The 17755-nt window shown below is 47.3% G+C and overlaps 1 protein-coding gene across 3 annotated transcripts in view; it reads right to left on the minus strand.

The window, feature by feature from the left end:
- MICAL1 (microtubule associated monooxygenase, calponin and LIM domain containing 1) overlaps window positions 1–17755 on the minus strand; it is a 398198-nt gene that overhangs the window by 213980 nt on the left and 166463 nt on the right. For all 3 annotated transcript variants that reach the window (XM_085639238.1, XM_085639240.1, XM_085639239.1), the window contains exon 6: window positions 852–1007. In XM_085639238.1, coding sequence (XP_085495364.1) covers window positions 852–1007 — 156 coding nt within the window. The remainder of the gene's footprint in view (window positions 1–851; window positions 1008–17755) is intronic.

Here is a 17755-nt window from a genome sequence, read left to right on the forward strand (position 1 = left end):
ACTGCCAAGCCAGGTCCTCCCTTGACTGGAAACAGGCCTCCTAGGACCGGTTTCGGGGTTTCACCCCTCTTCAGCCAGGATAGCTTGATTCCAGTGGCATGGCGAGCACAGGACTCACGTCTAAGCATACCCGTCCCACTCGGGGTGACAAATGCAAAAACAACAGTTGATGGACAGAATGCAGAACAATGTCATACATTCACCCAAGTACAGAGATCTGGGCCTAAATCCATCGTTTCAACAGCAGCCAGAAACCACCCCAAAGGACTCCCCAAAAACAAAAAGCATTGTAAAACTGTGGACTGCCCTGACAAGATTAACGCAGCGGTCGCCGTTAGGAATAGTAGGCAGGCTGGCCCCTATTCCCATAGGCCATGCTTACTATGTGCATATGTAGTGCACTTATCCAGCATTTCATGCGCTAGTCCTGCATGGAAGGCAATGCTGCTATTCTGTTGCTGACGCAACGTATCTCCACGTATATGAGGAAACCTGAACCGATGCTATGGGGTTGTACATGCTGTATGTATTTGAGGGACACTTGAACTGCTGCTGACCCTCGAGAGGTAAGTGGGGTCCGTCTGTCTGTCATGCACTACCCCTCCGAGTGATGTCTGGTGCATGTATGAAAGGGAAGTGTGCCCCAGCAGAGTCCATCTTGTGCCAGTGATGTGTCAGTGGACTTAACACCCATCAAGCATTCTAAACCCTTTGTTGTGTAGGCTGGGGAGCAGTGCACACTCTGCAACATGTATAATGTATGGGGCCTCTTTCAGGACTGAGTGATGTCCAGAACTGGAAAGGGTTGATGGTACAAAAAAAAAAAAAAAAGAAGTTAATCAGACTCTGACCTGTATCTTTGAGAAGATTCTTAAAGAACTTCTGGTTGTAAATACGGGCGACTCCGCTGATCTCTGCCACCTTCACCTCTGTTGCCGTGTGTCTGTTTATGAAGTTGGCAGTGATGCCAATTGCCAACTTTCCACGAAGCTCCTTCCGTCGAAACCCTGCAAATGCAAGAGAAACTATAAGCTGGGAGAAGGGAAAGAGGTAGGGATGAGAGTAAATACAGGGGAGAAGAGGGGAAACTGACAAAAGCAAGCTGGAGACTATAGAAATTCGCGGAGGTGCTGTGGCACTCTAGGCACACTTGCCCTGGATTCTCTGGTACTTGTAAATTCAGTGTACAAAGACAGTCAGTCATTAAGCCCGGGACCTGTGCTTGACCAATCTCACACCTGATCCTGAAGGTGATATGGGATAGGCCTGTCTCCCTCTCCACTAGCAACAAGAAGCACCATAACAGAAGAGGCTAGCGCCAGAGATTCTGGGTCTAAGAACAAGAGGGGCAAAGGGTTTGAAAGACACCAGAATAAAAAGAAAACCAACAGTGATAGATCAGAGACATGGTGACACAACACTTGTGTCTAAAGAAGCATTTCTTTATTTTGTACTTGGCACCATGTACCAGGTTCACGAACAAATATGGCTTGAGATGAATTGTTAATATTATGGCCCTCAACCATGATTGGACACTGAGGGGCCGATTCCGATCTCGCTCGGAAGGGCACCGAATGCGATCCGGCCAGAAAAAGTACAAGCCGTACACGTGTTTTCCGCCCGACTCTTACAGCTGTACGAGCGAGCAAGTACAATGCGAGCAACGTGAAATTAACCGACCGAGTCATTTCCGGGTCCGAACCGCTCCGTATGTCTTGTCCGTAAGTAAACAGCACCGTGCAATGGATGCGATTTACGACGGAGCCAGTACTATGCACGCGTCGGACAGCCGGTGCGAGCCGAAGTTTCCGGCTCGCAAAACGTCGGGTAGTTGCCTTTGGGGTCCGCGTCGGACCCCTTATCACCCGCAGCCTTACAACTGGGACACAGGGGGAGAGCCACGGGTCTCCCCAACACAGGCATGAACGATGCAGATGGCATCGACGCGTACCCACTGTAGGGGGCACCCTTGTGCGAGACGTACCAATTCAGTCAATGGGTGCCCATGTACGCGTCGTACGACCGGCTTCCATTGACTTCTATGGGAGTCTGACTGAACAGAGTTCGGCAGCATGCGGCCACATCATACTCGCTCGGTCGGACTGCAAGACTCTGGGTCAGTCGGGAAACACTCCGGATCCGGCTCGGTCAGAGAGCTTTCCGACCCAGATCGGAATCGGCCCCTGAATTGTGATGAAGCCAATAACAGACGTTACCAGCCCATTGGAATTATGAAATTAGCTAGAACATCACAGAGCTATTTCTTTTCACCTACAAATAACTGGGTGAAATTCTGTGGTAAAATGAAGATTAATTGGGATAAAAAGACTCAGAATTAATGATGGCCTGGTAATTACCCATTGCTTTGAGGACCACACGGTCCACCTCATAGGGGGGTAGATTGTCTTTTCCCCTGGAGTTACCTGCAACCACTGTATCCTTAACTCCTTGGATGGCTAGACACTGGCCCACTTCCAGGGTCAATGATCAGGACTGTCCTAGTAACTGACTTTGACAGACTGCAGAATTTTTAAGAGTGGGGTGGAAAAAAGGAGGAAAACTGGAATGGGTGCTGCAGGTCGATGACATTCTTCCAGCACCTGGCAGAGGCAAAACATGGCTGGGCGGATCACGAGTGGCATAGAAACTAGCTGCTAGGAAACGAGGCAGAGGAAGTGAAAATAGATGCCAGCTGACTGGCACAGGGAGAGAGGAGTAAGATTCAGCGCTGGAAGAATGATCAGATAACCAGAAAAAACAGGAGTGAGGAGCACGCGATACCAGACAGGTACATGGAAATTACCTCACTGAGGAGCCTGAGAGGATGTTAGAGTTCTCCAAGTGGTGGATAATTAGTGATACAACCATGGTGAGGACAAACTACAAGATAGAGGCGAGTGAGCTGAGAGAGAGCAGTTGGGAGGACAGGCTAACAAAAAGAAGAGAGTAAAAGTAGTCCTGGATAAGTCTTACTTTCAACATGGCTGCTGTATTGCGTTGCCTTGTCTCATGGCAACCATCTTGAAAGTATGAAACATTTTCTATGATTTAAAGATGGCCACCACATTGCATCCCGCAATCTGGTGGCCATCTTAAATGTAAGAAATAGCCTTTCAAGACGGTTGGCCACCAGTATTGACTTTGCTGGTGCATTTTTAAATTCATCTGGCATTGGCAAAGCAAATAGTGGCGTCCAGCTTGGAACAGGAGTGGAGTGGTTGTAGAGGGGCAGTGGTAGGAGTGCGAGGGTGAGAAAGTGTGGGGCTCCAAGAGGAACAGGAAAATGCTGTAGGACAACGGCCAATAGCATCACCAAGTCCACTGCCCGTATACCGCAGAGGAGTCAAGAGCATCTCCATCCTCATCTACGGAGAGACACGAGGGGTGCTCAAAGTCTTCCTCACACCGGGGTGAGCATAGAGGGGAAAGTGAAAGAGCACAGAGACAGCACTGTACTCGGAGGGAGGAGACAGATGGGGTCAGAGAGATTGGAGGAGCAAGGAAAGTGGACAAATGTGCTCTAGATCCAAAGGAGCCGGAGGAAGGAGCAGGACATGCACTCCCATTGAGAGATCAATGAGAAATCAACCCCCAACAATAGTTCCATGACTTCAGTAGTGGAAGGATAAAACTGAGCCTATTCAAGAGGGTAAAGAGGAAATACTTGGAGCCAGGACAAACAGAAGACTAGGGAGGAGAACCATCCAATAAAGAACAGGAACCAAGACAGTCTAGAGCAATCACGAGCGAGGGGCTGACCCACAGATACTATGTTGCACAGTATGCAATGCTGTCCGAGACAACCAGCTAAAGTTGTCTGAAGCAAGACTGCAAAATTAATGTGAAACTGGAGTAAAAAAGAAAAGAAGAAAGGTCAGTTTTGGAAAGCAGCAAGGTAGGAGAATGATGTGAGAATTGGAGTAAGATTGCTGTAAGGGCCGGGGGAATGAAAAGGGAAAGATGGAGGGAGACGTTAGTCACAGGACATGATACAGAAGTAAAGAAGAGAGGACCGAGTGAAGAAGTATTGGAAGAGAGGAGGTGACAAAAAGGCGAGAGGGTGAAGGAGAAATACGGTGGAGAGAGGGGAGAGAAGGGAGGATACAGGAAGTGAAGGCAAAGAGAAAACCGAGTGAGCCAATCACAGAAGCCTGCACGTTTGAGGACGTAGAATCCGCCCACGTAGTCTCCCAGCAGAAAGGAACATCAGACAGACGCCCGTGTGTAGGATGCTAGGCTATACAGCGTGGAGCCCTTCTACTGACATCTACACCAACATATAAAACACACATGCCCATTCATATTCAGTGAGAGCCACTCTGGGACATTAACATTCATGGCCTACCTAGCAAGGTATGTCAGCGCCACGTCCAAAGGCTTGCTCCGACAGCCAAAAAGGCTGCCTCTCTGACAACCTACTGACAAGAACTAGCAACTTCCCACAGCACCCTCCGAAGATGATGTCCCGTGTGGGCTAACTGTAAACCCTGTCACTTACTCTATGAAATGTAAACCTACATCCATTCCCAACAGCTTTCGTTTTCGAAATGAGCAGCGATCCTTTGCCTTTCCGGGTGTGTCGTGTGCTAGAAAGCAAGAACACTTCAATGAAGGGAGAGAACACACAGACGAGAGAGCATGCCGCCTAAGAGAGAGCATGTGCACCCAAGGAGAGAACACAGGCCTAGCGGGTAGTGTGCCGCTAACGAGTGTGTGTGCCACTGAGGCAGGCGCGCAACACCCATTGGGCTCAACAGGCTTCAGCCGCCCCCCCCCCCTTCCCCCTTGTGTATGTCAGCCCGGGCTGAGACAGCTACGCGGGCTGGTGACCGTCTAATTGCAGCTGCACCCGAGTACTTCACTGGTCTTTAAAAGACCATTTACTTGTTAATGAGGCTTTTGTTGTGTTTTCACCACTTCTTAGAGCCACTCTGCCTATGGCTGGAAGAATTAGCCAAAATATATTTTTCAGCCCCCCCCATACCCGAAATTTGGCTCTAGTTGCCCGCCTGCACTGAGGAGTATGTACAGGTGAGTGCAGTCGAGGAGGGAGAAGAGAGTGCAGCTAAAGAGAGAGAGAGAGTGAAGCCAATGAGTGAATGTGTCATAGACAGGGCACAAGTCCTAAACAAGCATTGAAAATGCAATAGGTCTCGCCTTTGATTAAGTTAAAGCCATTTGCTTTGCTAATGGTATTCTATAGCAAAGCAAATGGCTTTACCTTAATGAAAGGAGAGACCTATTGCATTTTTAATGCTTGTTTTGAATAATATTTTCCCCGCGCACGCGGCCCCCTCCTCCCATTGGAGCTGCCACTGCTACAGAGTCATGATGACCCTTCTACGATGCTGCAATGGTCAGATAATGTACCCTTCTGTCTCCTAAGAGACATTAAAAAGGGTGTCATATAGTGCCAAAAGCCTTTCACCAGGCTAGTGTGTGCTTTATAGCTGCAGTCAAGCAGTTGGTGTCAAAGCATTTTACACTGGGCTCCGTATGGAAGGAACAGTTAAAAGGGCAGGAGTATGCCACTTTATGTAATCTAGGAGTATATAGGTCTTTTAATTGTTATCTTGGTATTGGGGGGGTGGGAGTAGCTCAGCAGTAGACACTATCCCCACCTTTAATGGATCGCACAGCCCCTGTTTTTTGTCATCTGATATAAGTATATTTTTCAGAATCCCTGCCTTGTGCATGCTCCCAACTAAATTAGTTGATTGACCCCTATTTTTGGTCTAGAAACTTGCACACAGGACAATTCGACATCCAGCGAAAATCAACACACCTCTAGCTACTCCATCTAACAAGAAACATTAGCCAGAATAGTTCTAATGCAACTAACATAGAGCACCAACAAGACGTCCCCTTTAAGCAACCACTCCCCAAATATTCAACACAACACGTAACCAGCACTCTGAACTGCCACCCAAGACAGCACAGATATTCCACATGGGCTTGGATTATTAATGAGCTCACAACAGAATTCTTGGTAATAAACAAAGCAGGTTGAATGGGGTTGCACACAAGTACTGCGGAGGGGAGAAAGAGCTGGTGTTCGCTTTGCACACATCTTCCGTCAGCACAAAAGCAACCCTTACATATACACTCACAACTTGTCAGAGGTGCCATCGAGTTGGTTTTTACCAAGCTCACAACACCCATGAGCTTCACAAGCAACATGCCACTCCATAACACAACATTAATCCAAAACCCTGGTTAAAGAGTTACTATGGGCAAGAAACCAAACTCCCAATTGCCGGAGATACATATTTCAAGCTGGATAATGCACAATCCAATTTTCCTAAATGTATTCAAATTAGTAAAGCCGTGAGAAAACATACACCAGACACTACTAACAGTAGCACAATACCAAATACACACATGAAATCTCACATGTTGACAACACCCACACTACGGATATCTTACTCCATTAGAAATCTGACCATAGCCTGTGACTGAATCCTTAAGACCAAGGCATGAAGATATCTCTAAAACATAACGTGCACTGTCACTCCCAACAATCCTCCAAGTCATTGGTGAAGAAGGCATCTTTGAAAACAGAAAGCATAGCTCAGTGATGGGCTCATCCAATAAAAGTACCATACTGCCACTATCTGCTATTAAAGGCTATTTTCCAAGTGTGCTCTAGCAAGAGTCGCCCAAGAATAGGTCTATGAAAGAAGTCAAGGAACTATTCACCTGGTAAACATTCCAGTGAAGGACGCAGGGATGAGGGTGGGAGAAGGGCAACCAAGGAGTCTCAGGAGCCTCCGAGGACCAAAAACACACAATCTGAAGGGCCTTACACTTAATGTAATTTCTTTAAAACAGCTTCTTTCTCAATGCCATCAACTAACAGCTCTACACACAGCTAACACTATTGACATTTAACTATATATCAGGTGGGAGAGCATCACTTTGTCACGTTATACACAGGTTCTAAGGTGCTTACCAAGAGTTTTTTTGTGCATCTCTAAACTCGGAACTGTGCAGGATTTATTTTTAAAAAACAACAAAAAACAAAACTTTCCATTCTCAAGTGCCATTTTTTTTATTTTAGAAGGGCGTTCTTTCATGAGGCATGGAAAATCTCTCCTACCTGATGGTAGTTTTCCAACACCATAGCTACTCGGCCAAGGGTGTCTCCTGTATACTGCAGGTGCTGTCAGTGCACATGGGTCGAGCTGTTTGTAATCACAAAAAGAGGCCAGGAAAAACCACACCTACAAGGCAGCAGTAAGTCTAACACCCCTTCATTCAACTACTATGCAAAAAGCCAGTCACCAAGAGAATGATCAAAGCTCATCCTTGAAACTAGAACATGTGAAGCTAGGGTCACCAGTGATTCCGCGGACTAACAAGGGTGACCTGGGCCCTAGTGCAAGTTAAAAAAAGAGCCAGCCCCCATTCCCATGGTGGATGGTGCGGTAGTTAAAAATAAATACAAATCAGCCGTGGAAGGGATGCAGTCGGCTCCTGGTGCCACTGCACCTGTTGCACTTTGGATTACTGCGCCCCAGCGCTGGTTCGGTACTATTTTGAAACGAGATGTGGGATTCGGAGTATTTCGACCAAAGTAGCAGACAAGGCGTTTTTTTTTAAAGGAGCTGGGGCCATCTTAGTATGCTACAGAACACAATGCCCATTCATTCAGAAGTGCCTGGAGACACTAGCATCCTTCTTTGAGGCACGTTTGTAGAGCTAGGCGATTTATTTCTCAGCTTGGAAGCTGGTGAAAGAGCTAAGTGAGCTAATGATTCCACTGTAGAGTAAAAACGTGATCATATAACGTGTAAAGCGCTATAATACCTTTGGGTCTAGCTAGCGTTATACAAATCTCAAAATAATAATAATAATAATAATAATAATAATAACAACAATAACAGGCTACAAATACGGTCTTTCATCCTTCAGAGGTAGAAAAAAAATGAGTAACACGGAGTTGGGTAGTAATATACATATCAGTGCCTAGATACCAAACAAACAAACGGTGGACAGCGCTATGTGCAGTTAATTGTGTTATTTTTGTCTGTCACCGCCGTACATAAGTTCGCTCAACAATACATTTTCCAGGCTAACTAAACATAATTCTACATTAAAAGTTATACCTGTGGTGTACACATTCCTTGCACTGGCTGCGTTTTCAAAAACTTAAAGCGGCGCAAAATATTTCACGAGTCTCAGGCCACACATAGTGAACTCACCCCCGCAGCTGGTGAAATGGGGTGCAACTGGCACAGAGTGATGAAAAACGGAGGTGAAATGGGCAACACTGAACAAAAGGCGCGCCCTCTGAAATGTTGTGGTAGATTTAACACCTTATCTGTGACGTGGCTGTAGTATTTTGCGGTCTAGTTGTTACCAGACCGCTCCACTGCATCCGCGGGCCAGGCGTGGCCTGCGGGGATCAAATAAAAGGAGCCGCCCACTCGGGGGCGTAGTTCTCCAACCACACTACACGCGTGGCATAAGTTATTCCCGGCGCTGCAATATATAACGCGCCAACACCCCGATCGGTGCGCGTGCGTGCACACGTGCGCCAGGCCCAGCGGAGTGCACCCGGCCGGGCCGCATCACAACAGGCAGCAAGGGGGAACACGGTGAGTGCGATCTCACGTGCTCACCCCTCGTGGGCAGCCAGCACAACAAACAAGAGAGCTGCATATAAGGCCAGCAAAAAGGGAAATAGACACTCTAATAGCGAGTACAGGGCCAAAACCAGCCCCTGCATAAGGCCCTACATAGTGATTTGGTTACCAGGGGAGCTGCTGACAAGCACATATGCCCACAGAACACACCCTGAAGAGCCACTGCCGCCTCTACTCCAACAGGCCCACAGCAACACATATTTACACAGCAAGAGGCCTGGCCATTCACTCTGTGCTATCACCTCTAATACAGCCATCAGGCAAGTGAGGAGCAAATCACCTGCCCCAGTGGGACAAGTTAGCTGCTGACACTAAGCGCCATGGGAGACAACTACCAGGCGGCAGCACCAGGCCAAGCGGCGGACCGGCCCATGCGCCATTCCAACATGCGGCATCAGGAGTCCCCATTCAGTGAACTGGAGGACCCCGCGACAGCCTCTCCCCGATGGAAAATCTGGATAGAACGGCTCAATAACTACTTTATCGCAACCCGGGAGACAGATGAACCAGTAAAAAGATCCCTGCTCGTGCATTACGCGGGAGACGAAATCTTCAAACTATTCAAGCACCTGCCCAACACAGAAGCAGCGGCTGACCATAACGCAGCGGTGGCCGCGCTCGACGCCCATTTTGACCCACAGTTGAACCCAGATTTCGAACGGTTCAAATTGCGCCAAGCCCGGCAGAGAGCGGGAGAGTCAATGGACATATTCTATGCCCGGCTTCATGAGCTCGCCAGCACGTGCACGGAAGATGACCAGCCAAAGGAGATCCGTGCACAACTGATCCAGGGGTGTCGGGACAAGACGTTGAGAGGGCTCATCCTGCGCCAACCGAATAGCCAGCAGCCAGAGCAAACGAGATGGACCAAGCGCTAATCAAACCCCAGGGACGGTCCGACAATATTAAAACAGAACGTGCAGACGCCCTCCGAACCAAGCTAAAAGGGGACTCGTTCAGGAGTCCAAAGCCGGAAATGGCCAGGCCAAGGTGCCGATACTGTGGACATGAACCACATGCCGCGAAAGACTGCCCCGCGCAAGGGAAAACGTGCACCAACTGCGGGATACCCAACCACTTCGCCTCCGTATGCCGAAGGCGCACCAGGGGTCGCGAGTTCTGGAACCGAAGATCCCTGACAAGGGCAGTACGACAACTGTCGGTGACAGAGTTGACGCCACCGGAAGACACGAAAAGGAAAGGCAGGAGTTACCAAGAACCGAGTGAAGACTCTTCAGACGATGATGATGGAGAGGCGTACCTGATCTCATTCGCGCGGGAATTCAAACAACGCCGCAGGCCTCAGCCAACGTGCATGATTCACGTGGCAGGGACGGAAATAAAAGCAGTCATCGACACTGGTGCAACAGTTAATGTTATGGGCCTTCAGCAGTATCGCCGTCTATGGCAATGCCCTCCAGTTTAGCCATCCAAAACCAGAATCTACGCCTATGGAGCGGACACCCCCCTCCCGTTAAAAGGAAAGATTATAGTTCCCATCAAGGCAGACGACCTTGAAGTAACAACGACAATTCACGTCATCGACAGGGAGGCGGACACCCTACTGAGCAGCCACACTGCAGAGGACCTTGGACTAATTTCTTTTGCAAGAAGAATCCAGACTCACCAAGTAGAGGAGCTACTCAGTCAATTTCCTGAACTGTTCCAAGGGCTCGGACGCTTCAGGTGCGACCCTGTCAAACATCAACAAAACAGTCCCAGTGCTTTGCGACACAGGAGAGTCCCATTCCACCTGCGGCCACTGGTGTTAAAAGAGCTAGAGAATCTGGAAAAGCAAGGAGTCATTGAAAAACTGTCGGGACCAACGCCCTGGGTGTCCCCAATGGTTATCGCGGAAAAGCCAAAGCAGCCAGGAGCCATACGCCTCTGTGTCGATATGAGGCTGCCGTATAAAGCCATACGAAGGGAACGTCACATCACGCCAACGATGGATGATATCATCGCCGATGTGAACGGGTCCAAATGGTTCTCAAAGATCGACATGAATGCAGGATACAACCAGCTCCCATTATCAAAGGAAAGCTGTTACATCACCACATTCAGCTCGGGTTATGAAGATACAAAAGACACAACTTCGGAATATCTTCCGCGGCTGAAGTGTTCCAAAATACGATACGGGAAATGCTATCAGGTTTACCCGGTGTGCTAAACATCAGCGACGATATTTTAATCCACTCAGCGACGGCCGCGGCTCACTACAAACATCTCCGCAACACGCTAACATGCCTGAGAGAACACGGGGAGACCCTACACAAGGACAAGTGCCAGTTCTTCCAGCCGTCCCTTGAATTTTTTGGGTACGTGTTCAACCAAGAAGGCATCCAAGTAGACCCAAGGAAATCACAGGCCATCAAGGACGCGCCCGCGCCGACAACACCGACGGAAGTGCGTAGCTTTCTAGGCATGGCAACGTACTGCGGGAGATTCATCTCAGGACTAGCCACCCGAGCGGATCCCCTGCGGGCCCTCACAAGAGCAGAAGCAAAGTGGCAATGGGGACAGAAAGAAGAAGAAGAGGCGTTCCAAGGAATAAAGGATGCCCTTCTGGGAGAAGCCACACTGGCATACTTTGATCCAACAAAACGAACGGAAGTACTCGTGGACGCAAGCCCAGTAGGGCTCGGCGCTGTGCTGGCCCAAGAACACGAACCGGGTCACTGGGCAGCGCTATCATTCGCCAGTAAGTCCCTGACACCCACAGAAACAAGATACGCTCAAATCGAGCGAGAAGCGTTGGCCATCAAGTGGGCTTGCAACCACTTCCATCTATACCTAAAAGGGCAACCGTTCACAATGGTCACTGACCATCAACCCCTCGTTCCACTCTTCAAAGGGACGGCGCCTCACCCCCCTCCGCGCATCGAGGATGGGCAGTCCAGCTGCAACCGTACGAAATGGAGGTGTTATACCGGCCAGGAGTCAAAAACCCCGCAGACTTCCTGTCCAGAAACCCCGTTCCGATCGAGGCACAGGAGGACACCGAAGACGTAGAGCACTACGTTCACCTAGTATCCACGGCGGCCTGTCCCCTGAACATGACCCTGGAGGATGTCAAAGAAGCGGCCACCACAGATGCGGTATATAACAAGACTCTGAAAGCAGTCCAGGAAGGGTCGTGGACAAACTACCTACGGCAAGCTAACTCCTGGAGTCCGGAAGAGCGTAAACACCTGACAAAGATGTAGCAGATACGAAACGAACTCAGCGCCACAAGCGATGGGGTCCTGCTCAGAGGGCCCAGGCTGGTGATACCGCGAGCTCTGAGACACAGAGCGACACAGTTTGCCCATGGAGGGCATCAAGGAATAGCCAAAATGAAAGCAAGAATGAGGGAGAAAGCTTGGTTCCCGGAACTAGAAAAGATGGTGGAGGAATATGTCCGGCGTTGCCCGTCGTGCCAGATGACCAGCGGCCTAGAAAGACCGGCTCTGGGGATCACCGAAGTCGCTTGCACCGTCCCTTGGTCCAGGGTAAGCATAGACTTCAGGAGTTTCCCCAGAGGTAAACACTCGCTGGTGCTCGTGGATGCATTCTCGAAATACCCCATTGTAGAGCCAGTGGCATCCACAGCGTTCAACCACGTGGGCCCATCCTAGAAAAAGTATTTGCCATGTTCGGGTTCCCCCACGAGATTCGCAGCGACAATGGACCACCATTTCAGGGAGCCGAGTTTGCCACTCACAAAGAGGAATATATCACCGACTAATAACCCCCTCAGTAGCCACAAGCCAATGGCGATGTTGAACGCTTTATGCGCACGCTAAACAATATATTTCGCATAGCGGGAGTGGAACAAGTGGACCCGGAGAAGCGGCTCCATGAATTCTTGCGGGAATACCGGAGCTCACCACACTGCACCACCCAGAGGAGTCCATGGGCACTGATGCTTCATGGCCCAAGGAGAGATCTGCTTCCCACCTGCCCGGGGTGGTCACCACCCCCGTTTGAGGCAGAGGATGCGCAAGACCTGAGAGTCTGCCGAAACCAACAAGTAAGCCTCCGTCGCCGGGCCACACTGAGGACACTCCACATGGGGGCCACCGTCCTCCTGCGGGACCGTCGCCCTGGAGGAAAATTCAAAACGAACTACGAACCAGGGACCTGGACAGTCACCGCAAACCGCAGGACCATGATAACCGCCCAAAGAGGAGGAGAGGAGGTGTACCGAAATGTGTCATGTAAATGTAAATGTACAGATATTTATATAGCGCAAATCACCAACCGGTCTCTAAGCGCTTGCTTAGGGAACCCGTCCTGGTATTCCCCTGTGAGATAACCAAGCAGGGCATCCACAAGGTGAAAGCCAGGCATCCCGCCGCGAGGGGCGATTGTGGAGATTAAGCAAGCTATTGCCCAGAGTCGCAGAGTGTGAACCCATGAATCGAGTATGCACTGGAGCGAGAATTATCGAGTCCATGGACAATTTATGGACCCAAGACCCAGCCGAGCCGGGAATTGAACCCTGGTCCCGGGCTGACCTCTGCTTCCAGGTCTGCCTCCTCTAACCAGTGAGCCACACTTCTCCACTTCAAGGAAGTACCCACAGAACACCCCGGGAGGCACACCGAGGGGCCACCAGACGGTACATCCATTCAAACACCAGAGACCACGGAGACCATCACCGTGCCACTGTCCAGCCCGGCCCCAGAGAGCAGACCTCCCACCAGTCCGCGGCTGCGGGGTTCTCCGCAACAGTATAGTCTTAGACCGAACCCTCGCCCAAGTCAGCGTCTGAAGGACTTTGCCTGCTGAGAACATCCGGATGCTGCATGTAGAAGACACGCAAGTACCACCACCTGTGTGGTTGAACTGTTTGAGTTGTGTTGTTTTGTTTCATTGACCAAGTTGGATAGGGATGTAGTGTTTCACGGTCTAGTGGTTACCAGACCACTCCACTGCATCCGCGGGCCAGGCGTGGTCTGCGGGGATCAAATAAAAGGGAGCCGCCCACTCGGGGGCGTAGTTCTCCAACCACACTACATGCGTGGCATAAGTTATTCCCAGCGCGTCAATATATAATGCGCCAACACCCCGAGAGGCCCCGGTAGCACCACACCACAGTGGCCAAGGTGCAAATGGCGGTGGTACAAACTACAGTAAGGTCCCTGCGATAGGACTGCAGAAACATGCGGCAAATGAGGAGCGCGAATGAAAAAAGAGAAGTGGGAAGGTAAGAAGCCAAACAAGGAAGGGGCAGAAAGGATCGGTTTGCAGATGAAAAGATAGCAACACATGGGGAGCCTTGGAGTGATGACAGGCGCTAATTGTCTGTCCTGCAGATGGTCACGGGGAGGAAGGAACCGGAAGGAACGACAGGCTGCAGTAATGAGCGTTATTCAATATGTGTGGGAGGATGGGGGAGGGGCACTCACTGCAGGCGCTCTGCCGCCGTACTTGGAGTGAATAAACAAACACGGGCCCGCAGTGTGATTGCTCGTTTCCGGCTTTTATAGGAAAGTTATCAGAATACATCACACAGGAGGAGGTCGCCAAAAGTTAGGTAAACTTGCACACACATAACGGCATGGCCACGCCCAATCGAGACGTGGTGTACTCCCTCGAGACAATTACTTTCTCAACAAGCATAATTTTTTTTTTTTTTTTTTTTTTAAAGTGCTTCAAGCTATGATAAACCTACTGTGTCACAACGCAGGTAAAAGATCCAATCCTGCTGGGCGTGGTTAAAAGGAGACAGAGTGGCAACAAGCAGCGATTGGCATGCCTTAGGTGCAATCATTGCACTGCCTTTGGCATAATTTGTGACGCCAAACATCGCGCACGAATGAGCGCTCAAATACCTTCGGGTCGAGTTTGCGCTATATAAATATGCCCAAAAAAATAAAAAATAAACTAAAGGCAGAGCTGGGACACGGCTTTTAGAATCGTATCGATTCCAAGAAGCCTCGTATGACGAGGTAGCGCATATGCTGCCTACGTCAGGCCGAGACCTAAAAAAGAAGTGGGAGGACGCTGATGTCACAACAGGAAGTGAGGTCACGAAAGATGGCTTGCACCATCAGACTTATTGCCTCCCCTCGCTCACCGCTTAGATGCGATTGCATCAGAGTAGCCAGCGCGTGAGCAGCCTTCTGAATGAGCTCCGATCTAGCCCCAGAGAGGCCAAAGAGTGTGGCTCCATTTGCTCCAGTTTTCGAGCTCCCGGTAAAATATGTGGGGCGACGCCGTCCACCCAGGTGGTACCCCAACTCGAGCCCTGGACTCAGAGGAGAGACAGAGAGAGAGTGCATGTTGATGAGAAAGAGAGCAACATACAATTAAGTGATCGAATTATTGCTTGAATCAATATCAGACTCTAGAGCGTTCAGGGCTGCATTCCAAACCATCATTTTTCACCCGCTATGCTACTCTAGATACTGGCCAGCCATATGCAAATCAGTCTCGGTCCTGCTCCAATAAGAACAATTCCGCCCAAACTGCCCGACCAGGTCCCCTCCAGACCCCACACCAGTTTCGGCGTCCTTAAGCCTCATCAGTGAGGTGTAGCTTGAGTCTGTGTCACGGTGAGCACGTGACCCACGTCTGGGCCTACTCGGTGCACTGAACAGCGCAAGATGCAACAAAAAAAAACAAGCATTGGAAATGCAATAGGTCTCGCATTTGTTGGAGCTGGAGCTATTGGTATTGTAAATGGCAATGTATTGTACTTTGAAAAAGGTCTTGTGTTTGTTGGAACTATTCACATTGTAAATGGCAATGTTTTTTATTTATCCTTAGGGTTCTATATAGCACGAACTTAACAGCCTCTGTTGTGAATTTCGATTCATCAAAGTTTTGTGAGCCCTGAAATTTGCACAAGTAAAGTGCTAACAGTATAAATATGGGCACTGTTTAATAAACGAAGCCACTGCAATACAAGAGCAAAGGTGACCGAGTGACTGCTTCTGGGTTTACGGAGTTGCTTACACTCACTGCCGGTTAAAGCTAGCTAGCCCGCTACTATGAGTTTATCAAATTTAATGCTATGTTTTCTTATGTTATGTTATGCTATGTTTTGTTATGCTATGCTATGTTTTGTGTATGCTATGCTATGTTTTGTTATGCTATGCTTTGTTTTGTTATGCTATGCTATGTTATGCTATGTTTTGTTTTGTTATGCTATGTTTTGTTGTGTTTTGCTATGCTATGTGTTGTTTTGTTAGGCTATGCTATGTTTTGTTAGGCTATGCTATGTTTTGTTATGCTAGGCTATGTTTTGTTGTGTTTTGTTATGCTATGCTTTGTTTTTTTGTTTAAATCTGTTTTTATTGTTTTAAACGAAAACATTCTTTGGCAGCGTACATGACAGACAGACAGGGATTCGTAATTATGCTATGCTTTGTTATGCTATGTTTTGTTTTGCTATGCTATGCTATGCTATGTTTTGTTATGTTCTGCTATGCTATGTTTTGTTGTGTTTTGTTATGCTATGTTTTGTTTTGCTATGCTATGCTTTGCTATGTTTTGTTATGTTCTGCTATGCTATGTTTTGTTGTGTTTTGTTTTGCTATGTTTTATTTAGCTATGCTTTGTTATGCTATGCTATGTTTTGTTGTGTTTTGTTATGCTATGTTTTGTTATGCTATGTTTTGTTATGCTATGCGTCGTTATGCTATGCTATGTTTTGTTTTGCTATGCTATGTTTTGTTTACTTATGCTATGCTACGTTTTGTTGTGTTTTGTTATGCTATGCTTTGTTATGCTATGTTTTGTTTTATGTTATTTTTTGTTATGCTATGTTGTGTTTTGTTATGCTATGCTATGTTTTGTGATGCTATGCTATGTTTTGTTGTGCTTTGTTATGCTATGCTTTGTTTTGTTATACTATGTTTTGTTTTGCTATGCTATGTTTTGTTGTGTTTTGTTATGCTATGCTTTGTTATGCTATGCTGTGATTTGTTGTGTTGTGTTAAGCTATGCTATGTTGTGGTGTGTTTTGCTATGCTATGTTTTGTTATGCTATGCTATGTTTTGTTATGCTATGCTATGCTTTTTTATGCTATGCTATGCTTTTTTATGCTAAGTTTTGTTTTGATATGCTATTCCATGTTTTTTATGCCATGCTATGTTTTGTCTAGTTATGCTATGCTGTTTTGTTGTGTTTTATTATGCTATGCTATGTTTTGCGATGCTATGCTTTGTTGTTTTTTTGTTATGCTATGCTTTTTTTTGTTATGCTATGCTTTGTTATGCTATGCTGTGATTTGTTGTGTTGTCTTATGCTATGCTATGTTTTGTTGTGTTTTGCTATGCTATGTTTCGTTATGCTATGCTATGCTTTTTTATGCTAGGTTTTGTTTTGATATGCTATGCTATTCTATGTTTTTATGCTAAGCTCTGTTGTTTAGCTATGCTATGCTATGTTTTGTTGTGTTTTGTTATGCTATGCTTTGTTGTGTTTTGTTATGCTATGCTATGTTTTGCTATGCTATGTTTTGTTATGCTATGCTATGTTTTGTTATGCTATGCTATGTTTTGTTGTGTATTGCTATGCTATGCTTTGTTATGCTATGCTATGTTTTGCGATGCTATGCTTTGTTGTGTTTTGTTATACTATGCTTTGTTTTGTTATGCTATGTTTTGTTTTGCTATGCTATGTTTTGTTATGCTATGCTGTGATTTGTTGTGTTGTGTTAAGCTTTGTTGTGTTGTGTTTTGCTATGCTTTGTTATGCTATGCTGTTTTGTTATGCTATGCTATGGTTTGTTATGTTTTGATATGCTATTGTATGTTTTTTATGCTATGCTGTGTTTTGTTCAGTTATGCTATGCTATGTTTTGTTGTGTTTTGTTGTTTTTTGTTATGCTATGCTATGTTTTGTTATGCTACGTTATGTTATGTTTTGTTATGCTATGCTTTGTTATGCTATGCTATGTATTGTTTTGTTATGCCATTTTTTGTTATGCTATGCTGTTTTGTTGTGTTTTGTTACGCTATGCTATTTTGTGTTTAGTTATGCTACGTTTTGTTTGGTTATGTTATACTATATTTTGTTATGCTATGCTATGTTGTGTTTTGTTATGCTATGCTATGTTGTGTTTTGTTATGCTATGCTATGTTTTGTTATGCTATGCTGTTTTGTTGTGTTT

The sequence above is a fragment of the Triturus cristatus genome, chromosome 12 (genome assembly GCF_964204655.1).
Source record: "Triturus cristatus chromosome 12, aTriCri1.1, whole genome shotgun sequence".
NCBI lineage: Eukaryota > Metazoa > Chordata > Amphibia > Caudata > Salamandridae > Triturus > Triturus cristatus.